This window comes from Sebastes fasciatus, chromosome 13 (genome assembly GCF_043250625.1).
Source record: "Sebastes fasciatus isolate fSebFas1 chromosome 13, fSebFas1.pri, whole genome shotgun sequence".
Lineage (NCBI taxonomy): Eukaryota > Metazoa > Chordata > Actinopteri > Perciformes > Sebastidae > Sebastes > Sebastes fasciatus.
This window is the reverse complement of record NC_133807.1, coordinates 15,615,653-15,630,230: the sequence shown is the minus strand read 5'-3', so window position 1 is coordinate 15,630,230 and position 14,578 is coordinate 15,615,653. Positions and strand designations below refer to the sequence as shown.

General features: G+C 38.1%; 1 protein-coding gene across 1 annotated transcript in view; it reads left to right on the top strand.

Moving 5' to 3' along the window:
* The first annotated feature begins 2,891 nt into the window (after positions 1–2,891).
* ift70 (intraflagellar transport 70) overlaps positions 2,892–14,578 on the top strand; it is a 17,821-nt gene continuing 6,134 nt past the window's right edge. Inside the window, exons 1-13 of the mRNA XM_074655783.1 lie at positions 2,892–3,079; positions 4,535–4,600; positions 5,482–5,691; positions 6,254–6,310; positions 6,440–6,575; positions 7,130–7,234; positions 7,410–7,538; positions 8,857–8,906; positions 9,409–9,561; positions 11,511–11,576; positions 11,704–11,757; positions 13,026–13,091; positions 14,230–14,306. Of these exons, the coding sequence (XP_074511884.1) occupies positions 3,032–3,079; positions 4,535–4,600; positions 5,482–5,691; positions 6,254–6,310; positions 6,440–6,575; positions 7,130–7,234; positions 7,410–7,538; positions 8,857–8,906; positions 9,409–9,561; positions 11,511–11,576; positions 11,704–11,757; positions 13,026–13,091; positions 14,230–14,306 (1,217 nt within the window). The 5' untranslated portion in view covers positions 2,892–3,031. The remainder of the gene's footprint in view (positions 3,080–4,534; positions 4,601–5,481; positions 5,692–6,253; positions 6,311–6,439; positions 6,576–7,129; positions 7,235–7,409; positions 7,539–8,856; positions 8,907–9,408; positions 9,562–11,510; positions 11,577–11,703; positions 11,758–13,025; positions 13,092–14,229; positions 14,307–14,578) is intronic.

Here is a 14,578-nt window from a genome sequence, read left to right as displayed (position 1 = left end):
ATATAAAAAAAACACCAAAAAAATCACACTCTCACTTTCAAACACACACACACACACACACAGCATCAACCCTTTCCCCCATCATTATGGAGGCCTGCTGGTCAGCACATGTGGTTTAGGTTTGGTTGGTTTCATCTGTCCTGACCACTGTGTGTGTGTCTGTGTGTGTGTGTGTGTGTGTGTGTGTGTGTGTGTGTGTGTGTGTGTGTGTGTGTGTGTGTTCTTCTTCTCTGTGACCCGTCACAATCACGTCCTGAATCCAAAAATGAGATCATTGGTGTATTTTACCAGGCTGTGCTTGTGCACTGAACTCAAAAGAAAGAAAGAAAGAAAGAAAGAAAGAAAGAAAGAATGAAAGATACAACCAAATTAATCGATGCAAAATACGTATTGTAACCATAGAACTGTGAAATTTTCATGATTATTAAAAGTTATTTCACTCTGCTACCAGTTTTATTTCCTTTCAGCAGTTTTAATTTCAAAATGTACTTTTTCAATATTGAGTTTGCATGTTCTCCCCGTGTTAGCGTGGGTTTTCTCCGGGTACTCTGGCTTCTTCCCACCGCGACCCCTGGATGGATGGACTTTTTCAATAGTCTGTGTTTATTTCACAATATTATATATTAAAGTCTTTATGAAACAGACTGATCCTGGTTCAGTTTGTGAGGCTCATTCAAGACAGGCTTTTCACAATAAGAGACTCCTTTATGAAACAGTCCTCTGAGAGTCAACAGAAGGAAAACAAAAAAAAATGAGTCCAGGTGGGATTTGAACCAAAAACCTTCAAACTATAGAACAGTTTCTCTACCAGATGAGCTACCAGGACTCTGTGAGATAACCTCAATTTTTCAATCCATGTGCAAATTCAGGAGGATGTTCCACATATGTGGGGCTTTCACAGCAGGTTTCAGGTTATTTAATGGATAAATAAATGTATTATAATATATTAAAGGGTTTTGGTTGGTTATCTCCTCCGTTGAAGTTTTTTTTTTTATCCTTAAAAGTAATGTTTCTTCTGGCTTTCAATATGAGCCATTCATATATTAAGGGTTTTTAATGGATTATCTGCATGGCTTAAAAGGTTTTAAGGGGGAAAAGAAGGAGAAGAAAAACTACATTGCTGGGGTTTGAACCCACAACCTTCCAATAGTAGAACAGTTTATCTACCAGCTGAGCTATCTGGACTCTGAGAGGTGAAGTGAGTCTCTCACACAAGTATTACACTTTATCAGTCTGTCATGTCAACATGTTTTAGTGTCAACAGGTTTTATTTTCAACATGTTTTACTGTGAACAGGTTTCAGTGTGTAAACTTTGTTTCTCTGCAGGTTGATGAAGGTAAAGTTTCTGCAGCTTCATTCTTAGTTTTAGTCTGCAGGCTGTTCAACTGACTCTGCAGGTGATAGAGGACCTGATCATGTGACCTTCACCTGCACATCATATATTATACAGTAAACCTGCTTTATTAAGGCTGTTAATGGAGCATCTGCATGCTTTCAATTAAAGTAGGTTAATTTTAATGGATAACATTTCTATATACTTTCACCTTGATTAAAATTTTAATAGGATGTTTTTAAATTGTAAAACATGTACAAAATGTACAAAATATCGTACCTTAAATAACCTGAATTTTTCAATTATGATGAGGATTTTGATTGTTTAATCTCGTTTTTTTCTTTTAAACCCTCTAAGACTTTAATTCCTGTCTTTTATTTTGAGCTGATGTTACCTTCCCTCGTAAGGGTTCATTTATGGATTATTTGAATAAGTTACCTTAACAGAAACAGTTCCACAAAAATACTCTAATCTTTCACCTTAATTAAACATTTACTTGTTTTTTTTAAGAGGTAAAAACTTTTTTAAATGTACAAAATAGCATTACAGGTTTAAGGTTATATAATGGATAAATAAATGGCTAACAATATATTAAGGGTTTTAATTGGTTCTCTCATTAGTTTAAAGTTTTTTTTAAACCCTCAAAAACTTTTTTTTTCTGGCTTTTAATTTGAGCCAATCCTATCTTTCATATTAAGGTTATTTTAAAGGATTGTCTGCATGGTTTAAAGTTAAGATGCAAATTTGAGGTTGACACCAGTTCACAATGTCATTTCCCCAATGATTTATTAATATAAAGCCACTTGGCTTTTGTCTCATTCAGATAGAAGAGTCAGTCATATAACTGACTCTGTACTGTTTGTCCTCATAAAATAAAATATTCATATATATATATATGTATATATATATATAATACATAATTAAGATAAAACAGAACATTTTAGGGAAAACATGATGTTTCACAAAGTTGTAGGTGGTTGTATCTCTGTTTTCAACAGTTAAAGGTCCCATATTGTGCTCATTTTGAGGTTCATACTTGTATTTTGTGTTTCTAATAGAATATGTTTACATGCTGTAATGTTCAAAAAACACAGTATTTTCCTCATACTGTCTGCCTGATATACCTGTATTTACCCTCCGTCTGAAACGCTCCGTTTTAGTGCATTTCAACGGAATTGCAATGGAATTGTGTTGTTTGGTTCCATGTTTACTTCCTGTCAACTGATGTTATTTACATACACTGCAACAGCAAATAAACAGAGACACATTTAGAATATTTACATTCAAAACCGTGTAATGGTCTAAATATTGTATATTTGTGACATCACAAATGGACAGAAATCCAAACGCTTGTTTCAAACACAAAATTTCTGAATACGAGCTGTGTGTGTGTATTTCTCCGTATATTGAGTGTTTTGATGGTTTAACAGTATTTATAAAGCACTTAAACCTGCCTTATAATATAAAAGGGGGGGAAATGGAAGGTTGGCCATAGTAACTTTATCCTCCAATATGATTGGCTCTCACACACGTCTGTCAAATCTTCCATTTCCGGTCTGTCTCTCGTTGCTAAGTAACAGCTGAAGCTCTCAGTCCGTCCACTAAACAGAAGCTAGCTCGATGCTCTGTTTCACATTTTATTAACACAAACAAAGTTACAAGTGATCTGTCATCGTGAAGACAACTCGTTTGAAGCCATGACGGCTATAAAAGACGGAGAGTACACGGCTACAATCTACAAACTGGTGAGAATATGGTTGTTTTAGTTGAGCTCAGTGATGAGCTAGCGTCGCTACAACAGCTAAGTTAGCTACAGAAACTCCTTTAAATAAGCTTTGATGTTAGTGTTTCTAGCTGATAGAAAAACACCCGACACACAACACTTCTCCGGGATGGACTGCACGTAAATTCAGCACACATTCAAAACATCAAGCAGCAAATAATCCAGTTAAAGTTAAACTTTTACAGTGTTATTGTGCGTTAACATTGCATTACTGCATCGCCACATAATCTCAAATAACGTCATGAGTTAACTAATATGTTGACATGGTTCGTTTAAATGATTTGAAGTTCCCGTTTAAAGTAAACCTTACACCATTATGATAACATCATTTTAACCAGCTTGTGTTTTCCCTGTTAGATCATGTTAATAACGTGTAAATAATGGGAACGACGTATATTTATATATAACATATATTATGCACTATACTCACTTTTAATAGTCTCTTCTGCATTATAGTCACGTTTTTAATAGTCCTGTATCTCAGCTGTTACCCTGCACTATATTCAGTTTTAACAGTTTTTCTTCATCTCCTTGTATTTTTATATCTGGTATATTTGTTTGTACTTTGCACTACTAACTTTTTTACTGCCTTTTTACTAACATGTTTTGCACTATGAAACTGTGATGCTGGAAACTTGAATTTCCCTCGGGATCAATAAAGTTACTATCTATCTATGTATTTATCTATCTATCCATCTATCTATCTATAAAACCATCACAGTTCATTCTCTGTTTTTCCTCTTCTAACCACTGGTGCACAAACTTTAAACTTACTTTACACTACATCCCATATACCATTTTATAGACTGTACATATTACATATATTTATTGTACACTACAGTTTTTATTGACGGACGGTACACGCTATGTCCATTCACTATGTCCATTCACTATGTCCATTCACTATGCTCATTCACTATGTCCATTCACTATGTCCATTCACTATGTCCATTCACTATGCTCATTCACTATGCTCATTCACTATGTCCATTCACTATGTCCATTCACTATGTCCATTCACTATGCTCATTCACTATGCTCATTCACTATGTCCATTCACTATGTCCATTCACTATGTCCATTCACTATGCTCATTCACTATGTCCATTCACTATGCTCATTCACTATGTCCATTCACTATGCTCATTCACTATGCTCATTCACTATGTCCATTCACTATGCTCATTCACTATGTCCATTCACTATGCTCATTCACTATGTCCATTCACTATGCTCATTCACTATGCTCATTCACTATGTCCATTCACTATGTTCATTCACTATGTATATTCTGTATCTCTATTTATTGTTTTTATAATTTTTTGTACCTCTGTACCTGCGCTTTGCTGCTTTGACACCTGAATTTCCCCTTGGGGATTAATAAAGGTTCATCTTATCTTATCTTATCTTATTTTAGATTAAAGACAGTCAGTATGTGGAAGCAATTGACATCCTAAACAGCCAACTTCAAAAACACAAGAAGGTAAGTGTCTTGAATAGTGTGAATTTAAAACAAGTATTAACAGTAGTATATTTTCAGGATGTCTGCAGGTCTTTTATTACAAATGTTGGGTCTAAAATTGAATGTAATTGTCATAGATTGAGAGAGTGAATCAATAAATTAATTAGTCGATCAACAAAAAATGAAGCTTGAACTATGTTTTTGTTGTAAACGTATGTTATTGATTTTCAACGTTTTTTTTTTATCACACAAGAGTGAAATATACAAGACATGTACATAAAACTTCTATTCTCATACTCATTCCCCAAATACAAAGAAACACTATTCATCAAATATATTGACAATTTGAATTCCCCATTCAAATCCAATAGGATTACAGGTTACAGAAGGCATTTAAGTGAAGGAGGGAAAATATAATAAGTTATTTAATTAATTTATAGATTACACTGTAACATCTCACTTGTAGGTCCATAACTGCAGCACAAGCAAAAATAATAACCCATAAAGATCATAAGTTTATGAAGGAAGGAAAAGATATATATATATAATTGTCCAAATACATGTATTTTCACATTTAACATCAAGAATCAAGAAATTAATTGCCAAATGAATCGATAAGAAGAGATCATCTTTATTTGCAGCTCTAGTGGAAATGATGTGATTTAGTCTTTAAATATGGGTTACGCTGATTTATATTTATCACAAATGTATGTTTTATAAAAGTACATTTCGTGCTGTACTACTGGCAGACATCCTGATTCATATTTCAATGTTGTTGTGCCTCAGGTGTTTTGTGAGAGGCTGAGATTAGTGTTATATCCTTTATCCACACAGCCTCATGTTACAAACACTGCAGTGTCATCCGTCACTTTAACTCTCTCTTGCTTTCTTCTGTGTCACAGTCCAGAGCAGCCCTGTCTCTGCTGGGTTACTGCTACTATCACATCCAGGATTTCACTAACTCTGCAGAGTGCTACGAGCAGCTCACCCAGCTGCACCCGGAGGTGGAAGAGTACAAGGTGTACTACGCCCAGTCCCTTTACAAAGCTGGTGCTTATGCTGACGCCTCAAAGGCCTCCATCGTGCTCGACAACCCCAGCAGTCACACCAAGGTACCTTGAATACCAACGGTTTAGCAGCTCCACTAAGACTCACTGTATTGTTTTATGGGAACCTAAAAGAGTTTGGCTCCATGTGTTCCATCACTGCTTCAAATTTGCGATTTAAGAACAGCTCCACCTTATTTACATTGACATGTTTTCGTTTTGTTCCCTCCATCTGTTACACACTTTCCAACACTGGGAGTTGTTGTTCAACAGAAGTGCTCTAACAAATGCATATGGGCCATAAATGCACAACTAATGAAATAAAGCAGGCATAAATGTGCATAGCTCAGCAACAGGGAACACATTTTTATTACCAGAAAGTCCAAAATAATGCCGCTCTCAAATGGAATTTAAGTTCATGTTATCGATATGAGAGGACAAGTAGAAATATTAGGTAATTCCCACATGAAATGTGTGAATTCATTGTAGTTCAAACTCATGAAAATGAATTATGGATGTTTGGATCAGAGTCTGTAGTTCATGTTATTGCTTAATTTTTCCCCCCAAAGTCAAACCAGCACTTACCTTTACCTTTAGTTTATTCTCTCTCTCTATCTCTCTGGCACAGATGGTCAAGCTGCAGGCCTGTATCAAATACTGTGAGGAAGATTACTCTGCTGCCAAGGTGACGAGCTCTCTCACATTATCTGCTAATGCATACAAATGATACCATTTCGGTTCAATCTGGTGGCAGTTTGAATCATTGCTATCTGCAGCCAAACACACGTCCATTCATTTTTTACTCACTGCACAGTCACTGCTGGAGCAGCTGCCCCTGGAAGACCCGGACTACGTCCACAATATGGGCTGTTTGCTTTACCAGGACGGCAAGTATGAGGAGGCCTGCAAGAAGTTCATGTCTGCCATGCAGGTGCTAGGATACAAGCCAGGTAGTTATCAAAGACACACACACACATGAATACACCTGCAGTTGCTCTTGATAAATGATACTGCACATTTTTAACGTCATCATCACGAACACCAGCAACTCGGCTGTGGAAAAGTTAGTTTCACACCAGGAATGACTTTGGTGGTGCAGAAGTGGTTTGATAACATGAACTTTTAGGGAGAAAAAGAGCGACGTGCCACATCACACCACAAAGGCCACAAATGCCAACATTTGATAACTAAATTGATCACAAGATGAAATGCTTTAGGATCTGATTCAGCTGAAGTGGCGATGTTGATTGATCTTTGCATCATATGTTCGTTTCATGGTGATTAATCAGAGCAGCATATCACAACATTGAGGGAAAGGAAAACCTTTAGGAAAACTTTTACAAGCTGGGAAAAGCGTAAGCAAATGATATAAATGAAATTGTTATTTTATCACAGATTTATGGAGAACTTCGGTGGGCTATCAGACCGATATGGGGTTAAAAATCCACCCTACAGGCACCATTTAAAGTTCATCTTGTTATCTTCTGCCCCTCCTCTCACTCAGCATTATCCTACAACATCGCCCTGTGTTACTACAGCCTAAAGAACTACGCTCAGGCCCTCAAATACATTGGAGAGATCATCGAACGAGGCATCAAGGAGCATCCAGGTAAAACCCCATTGCAGAGGAACTGCCATCATTTCATCTGTCAGACTTTCTCTTCTTTACAGCAGCTAGAGTGACATTTAAATTGTTGAATTTGGACTTAATAATGAGTCTAGTGACATTATTTGATGATCTTACAACAACCTTTTTGACTTAACGTCGTGTTTCTGTGCACCAGAGCTGAGCGTCGGCATGACGACTGAGGGCATCGACGTCCACAGCGTGGGCAACACGCTGGTGCTGCACCACACCGCTCTGATCGAAGCCTTCAACCTCAAAGCTGCCATCGAATACCAGCTGAAGAACCGTAAGAAGCTCACTCAGTGCCTCTGAAACGTAACATGTAACTAATTCTTTGACTAACTCAGCAATGATTTCACCTGTAGCCAATCTTCATTTTTTTAATTGCTTTGTGACTTATTTTATTATATTATTTATTCTACTTAAAGTATCATCAACTTAAAGGCTCCTTGTGGAGTTTTTTGACCACTGGTAGCACTATGGAGCAATGTTTTTATGAGAGAAGGAAGAGGAAGACTGCAAGCTGGCAAACATGGATGTAAACAAGGCAGGATTTTAAATACTCGGCTCTGCATGTGTTTTGGTAAGGAAATGCTTTGTTACAACAAATTTGTTAGGCCTTAAGGATACACTGTGGGGCAAATTCACAAAATGTTTGCGTGGCTTTTGCGGTCGCTAAACTAGCACAAATGGCAAAAGGCATCTCAGTGCTCCTGTGCTATTTGCACGTATTTAAATGAGGTAATCTGCAGACATATTTATATGCAAATGAGCCTCATTGCAAAAGCTGTCCAATTCATAAAGATTGGTAAAGATATCAGTGCTGATAGCCACACGCAGTTACAGGGAAATTACTAGGGTCTTCAGAGAGTTGGTGGTAACATATTATAAGGGGTGTCATGCCCAGACTTTCCACTGATTATTGCAGCAGAATGATATTTTTCCTTTTCTTCTCGGCTTCAAATCATGCCATCTTCTTTTACAGTCTGAAGGTTTGTGCAGCACTGACAGACTGGGATATTTAAATTCCCAGTGAAACGGAAGTTGGAGCGTCTTTAGCTTCTGTACTGCCTGAAGTTTTGAGGAATGCCTCTGCACCTCGTTGGCTAGGACCTGTAGCTCGCCGTCTGAACATTTTTCTTGTTCTCTCTGCCATTGTTCTACCTACAAAGGCAACATTTATACTTTGCCACATGGATAATTGCAATCAAATGCCAAAAAAGGGCAAATTGCACTCAGCTGCAAAACGTTATGTGCATGTTTGTGATATAATATCATTAGCGATATATATTTTGTGAAACAGACCTTGAGAAAGGTCAGATAGCGGTTGCAAGTGCAACAAGTGAGCAATTCATGGTGCCATCAGCGGCCTCAGTCCAATCTTTGTGAATTCGCCCGACAGTGCGTAATGGTTGAAAACACTGAGCGGAAACTTTTGTTTGCTTACAAGAAAACTCCACAGTGCAACTTTAAGTGTTGATTATTGAGTTTCCTTAAATGAAGTTTCTTTCATTTGTTCACCCTACAAAGACAAGTGTGAAGGATAAACCGCTGATACAGACTAGAACGAACTGCTTTCTTTTTTGTTTTGTGTTTTCCTGCAGTGAAAGGAGCTCAGGAGGCTTTGACAGACATGCCCCCCCGTTCAGAGGAGGTAACTATCACCACCCATTCACTCCCACTGTACTCTGTGTGTGTATTTGTGTGTGCAGCAGGAGTCTCTACACCCCTTGGCTCGGTGTGATTATTCTGATATAATCTGAATTAGGGCTGCCTGGACCTGCCCCGCTAACAGCCTGGAGATAACAGAGATTAATAGAATATTAGAATAGAGACATAGGTGTGAAGGCTTACACGGAGGTAATGATGAGAGTTTTATCGTCTTGAAACTGCTTCGTTAAAATTAATGCACAGATGGGGCCCTGTCCTTGGTCCAGTCTGAAACTGAGTCATGACTGTCTGTTTAACCTGGGAGAAATGGACAGCTAGTGCCCCCTAGTGGATTTTAATACTACTGAATTTGTTCATGCTTTGTTTAAAGAAACTACAAACTCTCAAACTTTTTTTTTGTCAGAATGACCTCTCTTTCCTCATCGTATATAGAATGCAGTATTTTACATAGTGTACCCCATACTATATACTATGTGTTTTGTCAGGAGCTGGACCCAGTGACTCTCCACAACCAGGCTCTGCTGAACATGGACACAAAGCCGTCGGAGGGTTTTGATAAGCTGGCTTTCCTGCTGCAGCAGCCCTCCTTCCCCCCCGTCACCTTCGAAAACCTGCTGCTGCTCTACTGCAAACACGAGGTACACAACAGGCCAGCCCGCAGGCTACAGGTGGTCTGGATCCACTGTGGCTTTAAGTACGCTTGAGAAAGGAATCCTAACCTGCTCAACAACTGCTGGGCTCAATTACTACACAGAACTTTCATATCCCGCCTCTGGCAGTTTGACAAAAGTGTGTTTTTTTACCCCCAAAGTGAAAAACATCCACATTCACACAAAATACCTTCATCTGTCTAACAGGCGGTCACTGAGCACGATCAAGCCAAACATCCCGGATTTCACTGTCAGTGAGAATGTGTTTTAAAAAAAAATAAAAAATTAAGCCTCATTACAATCATCATATACATACAGATACATACACGAAATTTGACCTCTGCATTTAACCCATTCTCAGCATTTAGGAGCAGTGGGCTGCTGTAAAGCGCCCAGGGAGCAACTTGAGGTTCAGTGTCTCGCTCAAGGACACTTCTACATGCAGACAGTAGGAAAAGGGGAATCGAGCTGCCAACCTTGTGGTTAACGACCCGCTCAACCCACTGAGCTACAGCCATCCCAGTTCGACTACAGAGGAGATTAACAAATAAATCAGATGGCAGATTTGTTTATAATTAGGGCTGTCAAAGTTAACGTGATAATAACACGTTAACGCAAATTAGTTTTAACGCCACTAATTTCTTAACGCAAGAAGTCAACTTGCGATTTGTATGTTGTAGCAGGCTCAGTTTTAAAGCTAGAGTGAATATACTGGTATCATATGAAACTAGAAAAACCTAATGAATCCATTGGTACTAACCATGTCATACTAGCTTGTCGCAAAGGAGGCAAGAAAACGCTCCAAACTTGCGCTAAATTTTGGCGAGGAAAATTGGCATGGCCATTTTCAAAGGGGTCCTGTAACCTCTGACCTCAGGATATGTGAATGAAAATGGGTTCTATGGGTACCCACGAGTCTCCTCTTTACAGACATGCCCACTTTATGATAATCACATGCAGTTTGGGGCAAGTCATAGTCAAGTCAGCACACTGACACACTGACAGCTGTTGTTGCCTGTTGGGCTGCAGTTTGCCATGTTATGATTTGAGCATATTTTGATACTAAATGCAGTACCTAATATATACAAACATTTGCATAAAGCAGCATATTTGCCCACTCCCATGTTGATAAGAGTATTAAATACTTGACAAATCTCCCTTTAAGGTACATTCTGAACAGATAAAAAATGTGCGATTAATTTGCAATTATTCACAATTAAATATTTAAATCAATTAACAGCCCTATCTATAACACATGATTAACACAGTCCAGAGCAGTCCTCACAGCAGAATCTGGAAATATAGTTCATGCTCCCCCCTGTCCACTTGACTTGGTTTTGTACGGTTTGAACACTTTGTGTAATGCTCCTTCCATTAAGAGGATGACCCACACTGGGCCTTTTTGAATTGGGGCGTCTACGCAGCTCACTGAACACAAGACAACTGTTTTACACTGATACACAACTGGCTTCCGACAGCGGCTGACGTCCTTGTTAAAGGGATAGTTTGGATGTTCATTCGTTCTTTCATGGTCAGTCATTTATTTTCCCTCAGTAAATGAAAAGTTACTTTTAATCAGTCTTGGCAGCTACATAAACCAACAACTCCTGATCATACCCTTGTTCACACTGAATGATATTAGATTGAACATATCTTCACCCTGTGGAGCTGTCTTCATTATACAGAGAATTATGGTTCAGAAACATGACACCCCTCTGTTTCACTAATGGACTGTGTCAGCATTTTCCACCATACGGCACACCAGTGAGGGTCCACGCAGGGAGTAGCAGTGTTTCGAAAAGGATTTGGACTCATGTGGTGTGAGTGTTAGTGGAAAGGGCTCAGAACACACAGACAGCTGCAGAGAGGTGTGGGTCTTTCATTAAAATGGTATTAATGTCACTGCTTGACTCAATCTCTCTCTCTCTCTCTCTCAGTACTTTGACCTGGCAGCTGACGTCCTGGCAGAGAACGCACATCTCACCTACAAGTTCCTCTCGCCGGTAAGTTACTGGGCCGACTCATATGTTTCCTTATGTCTGTTTGGCTGCACAAACAACTCAATAACGCTGACAGGTTTCCTATAACAGGATCCATATTTAAGTTGACATGTGTTTTTGTCCTTTCCAGTACATGTATGAGTTTCTTGATGGATTGTTGACCTGCCAAACAGCACCAGAGGAGGTACTGAAAACATTTTATAATCAAAGCCACGTTAATCAATATGTTTACGTTAACAATGGTTTAAATGACTGTGTGTGTAATATAGGAGTAGTTATGAACCCACAATGAATTATCACCAACCCTGCAGTTCTCCTCAGTGTTTTAGTGTCTTTCAGCTCATTGTTTTGTGTTTATTTTACACATTGACTGTTTGATTCAGTCTTTGCGCTCCGATGAACCTCTTTTCCAGTTTAACTAAGCAGCTGTTTTCAGCAAACAACTGTAAATCTTCTGTAGGGCTGTCAAAGTTAATGCGATAGTAACGTATTAATGCAAATTTGTTTTAACACCACAAATGTATTAACAAAACTTTTGATTTTACGATTAGAGCGGGCTCAGTTTTGAAACTACATAACACTAGGAAAACTAAAGAATCCAGCGGTACCAACCATGTCATACTAGCTTGTCGCGAAAAGAGGCTAAATAACGCTGCAAACTTACGCTAAATTTTGGCGAGGAAAAACTGGCATGGCCATTTTCTTAGGGGTCCCTTGAGTGTCTCAGGGGCAATCAGCATATTTGTCCACTGTCATGTTGATAAGAGTATTAAATACTTGACAAATCTCCCTTTAATGTTAATTTTGAACAGATAAAAAATGTGGAATTAATTTGTGATTAATCGTGATTAACTATTTTAATCGACTGACTGCCCTAGTAAATAGACAACAGTTTAATCACAAATTCACCATAACAACTTTATAAGGTGATGATCACGTTTGTGTTTCCAGCGTGTTCAGCTGCCCCCAAGTGGTTAAAAAAATCATTAATGTAGCTTTAAAAATAATTGGTGCATCTACTGTAGCTGAGAGGATGTCCACTTGTCACAGTGATGAACAAAAACTAACAAGCCTTTCAATTTAGGTTGCATAAAAGCTTGCATTTGGTGATGGATTAATTTTGGACAGTTTGGACTGTATACATGAATCGGTTTCATTTGGTCAAACCTGTTTAAACTACTTGAAATGGAATAAAGGTATTGGGAGGAACCTGCACACCTTTGTAAAACAGCCTTTATAGGTGACTTGACAAAACTGGTCAAAGTCACCAAAGAATTCTATCGAGCTTTAATTCTCAGTGTGCAGGTCCCTCTTTACATTTTCATTGCAGTGTCTTTGTGTCCAGCTCGTGACCCACTGAGACACAACTTATTTTTTACACAGAAGTCTCTCACAGTGCAGCTTCAAGTTCATCATTCACATGTTGTGTTTTTTCATCTGTCGATTCCGCAGGCTTTTAGGAAGTTTGATGAGATGAACAGCAAAGTGACAGAGCAGCTACGGAAGCTAGCCAAGCAGGTTGTTTACCTCCTTCTTCTTCTTCCACTCTTCACCTTCATAGAGCTTTCTTTGGTTCTTTCTTATTTGTTATGTAATGTACTGTACATATGTTTATTTATCTATATTTCATTTTGAGATAATATATATTAGACATATGTCATCCTGTAATTGGCTTAATCTGTCAGTTGATCCGTTCCAGACAAGTCATAATAAAACACTTAACTGGATCCTGAGTTACCGTAGCTTAAAGGAGATAGTGAAAAAAACACATTTTACACTTAATCAGTGCTTGAAATTGAAAAAATTAAGTGCAGTACTCTCCTTATTCACATGTTGGCGTGTGTATCGGCCGGTATCGGCATTACATTCAAAATTTCTACTGTGAGTAAAAATGACTAGGAGATATTGGGATTGGGGGTCCTCCCAACCTTTACTTAAAATGATGAATTACATCATTTTGGACCATTATTATTATTACTGTAGATAATACCAAAAAAGCTTAAAGACAAAAGTTGATATAAAATAATAATTTTATTATTTACACATATTACAGCCTTCATCTAAACATTTAATTCTTCTGGAATTTTTTTCCCTGTAAATTCATATTCTGTAAATCAAAAGAACAGATTCAGGAAACTTAATCTTATATGTTTCATTAATTATATTTGTTCACAAATAAAAAAATTTTTTTGACAAACTGTTCACTAATTCTTTTACAAAAAGGACGTCAACATTGATAAATTGATAAATTACAGCATCCTCGTTCTTGCGTCCCCTCCCCCTGTGCCATGTGTCGCTTCGTCCAGATGCTCTCCACATTGTTTTTATGTTCATACATGAAAGTGCAAAAATGCTGGCGCTGCGTTGTATAATGGAGGAAGTTATGAATCTCACAGAGATCCAGATATGGAGAGGGCAGAGAAGAGTACCGGCAGCTTGTGAGAAGTGCCGATACCCAAGAAAAAGTCACGGTATGCCAAGGAGTAAAATGTAGAAGTGTCAGTACTGAGTACCGGCTCACTTCAAGCACTGACTTAAAAGTGGACCTCTCAGGGAGGTTTCTCAGTTTGCTGTATTTATAAATAAACAGTAAATTCTGATGTAAAGAGGCTCAGAGAGCTTTGGCTGAATGTTGTTTTTGTCCGTCTTCTCTAAGGTGGAGGACGCCAGGCTGGTTAGAGACGATGAAATACAGAAGAAAGCTCTGGCGGACTACGACCTGATGCAGGAGAAGTGAGGACACGCACACACACACAGATACACACACCTACAGTACAGTCAAGCATTTGAAACAGATGGCTCATTGATATCTTGCACCAATATTTTAATATTTTAACATGAAACATAAAAATTACACAGCCCACCTATACACCTGGCTAATATACACTTAAGCATTTTAATACATATAAATCATATATTTTTTAGGGCTGTCAATCGATTAGAATAGTTAATCGCAATTAATCGCAAATTAATCACACATTTTGTATCTGTTCAAAATGTACCTT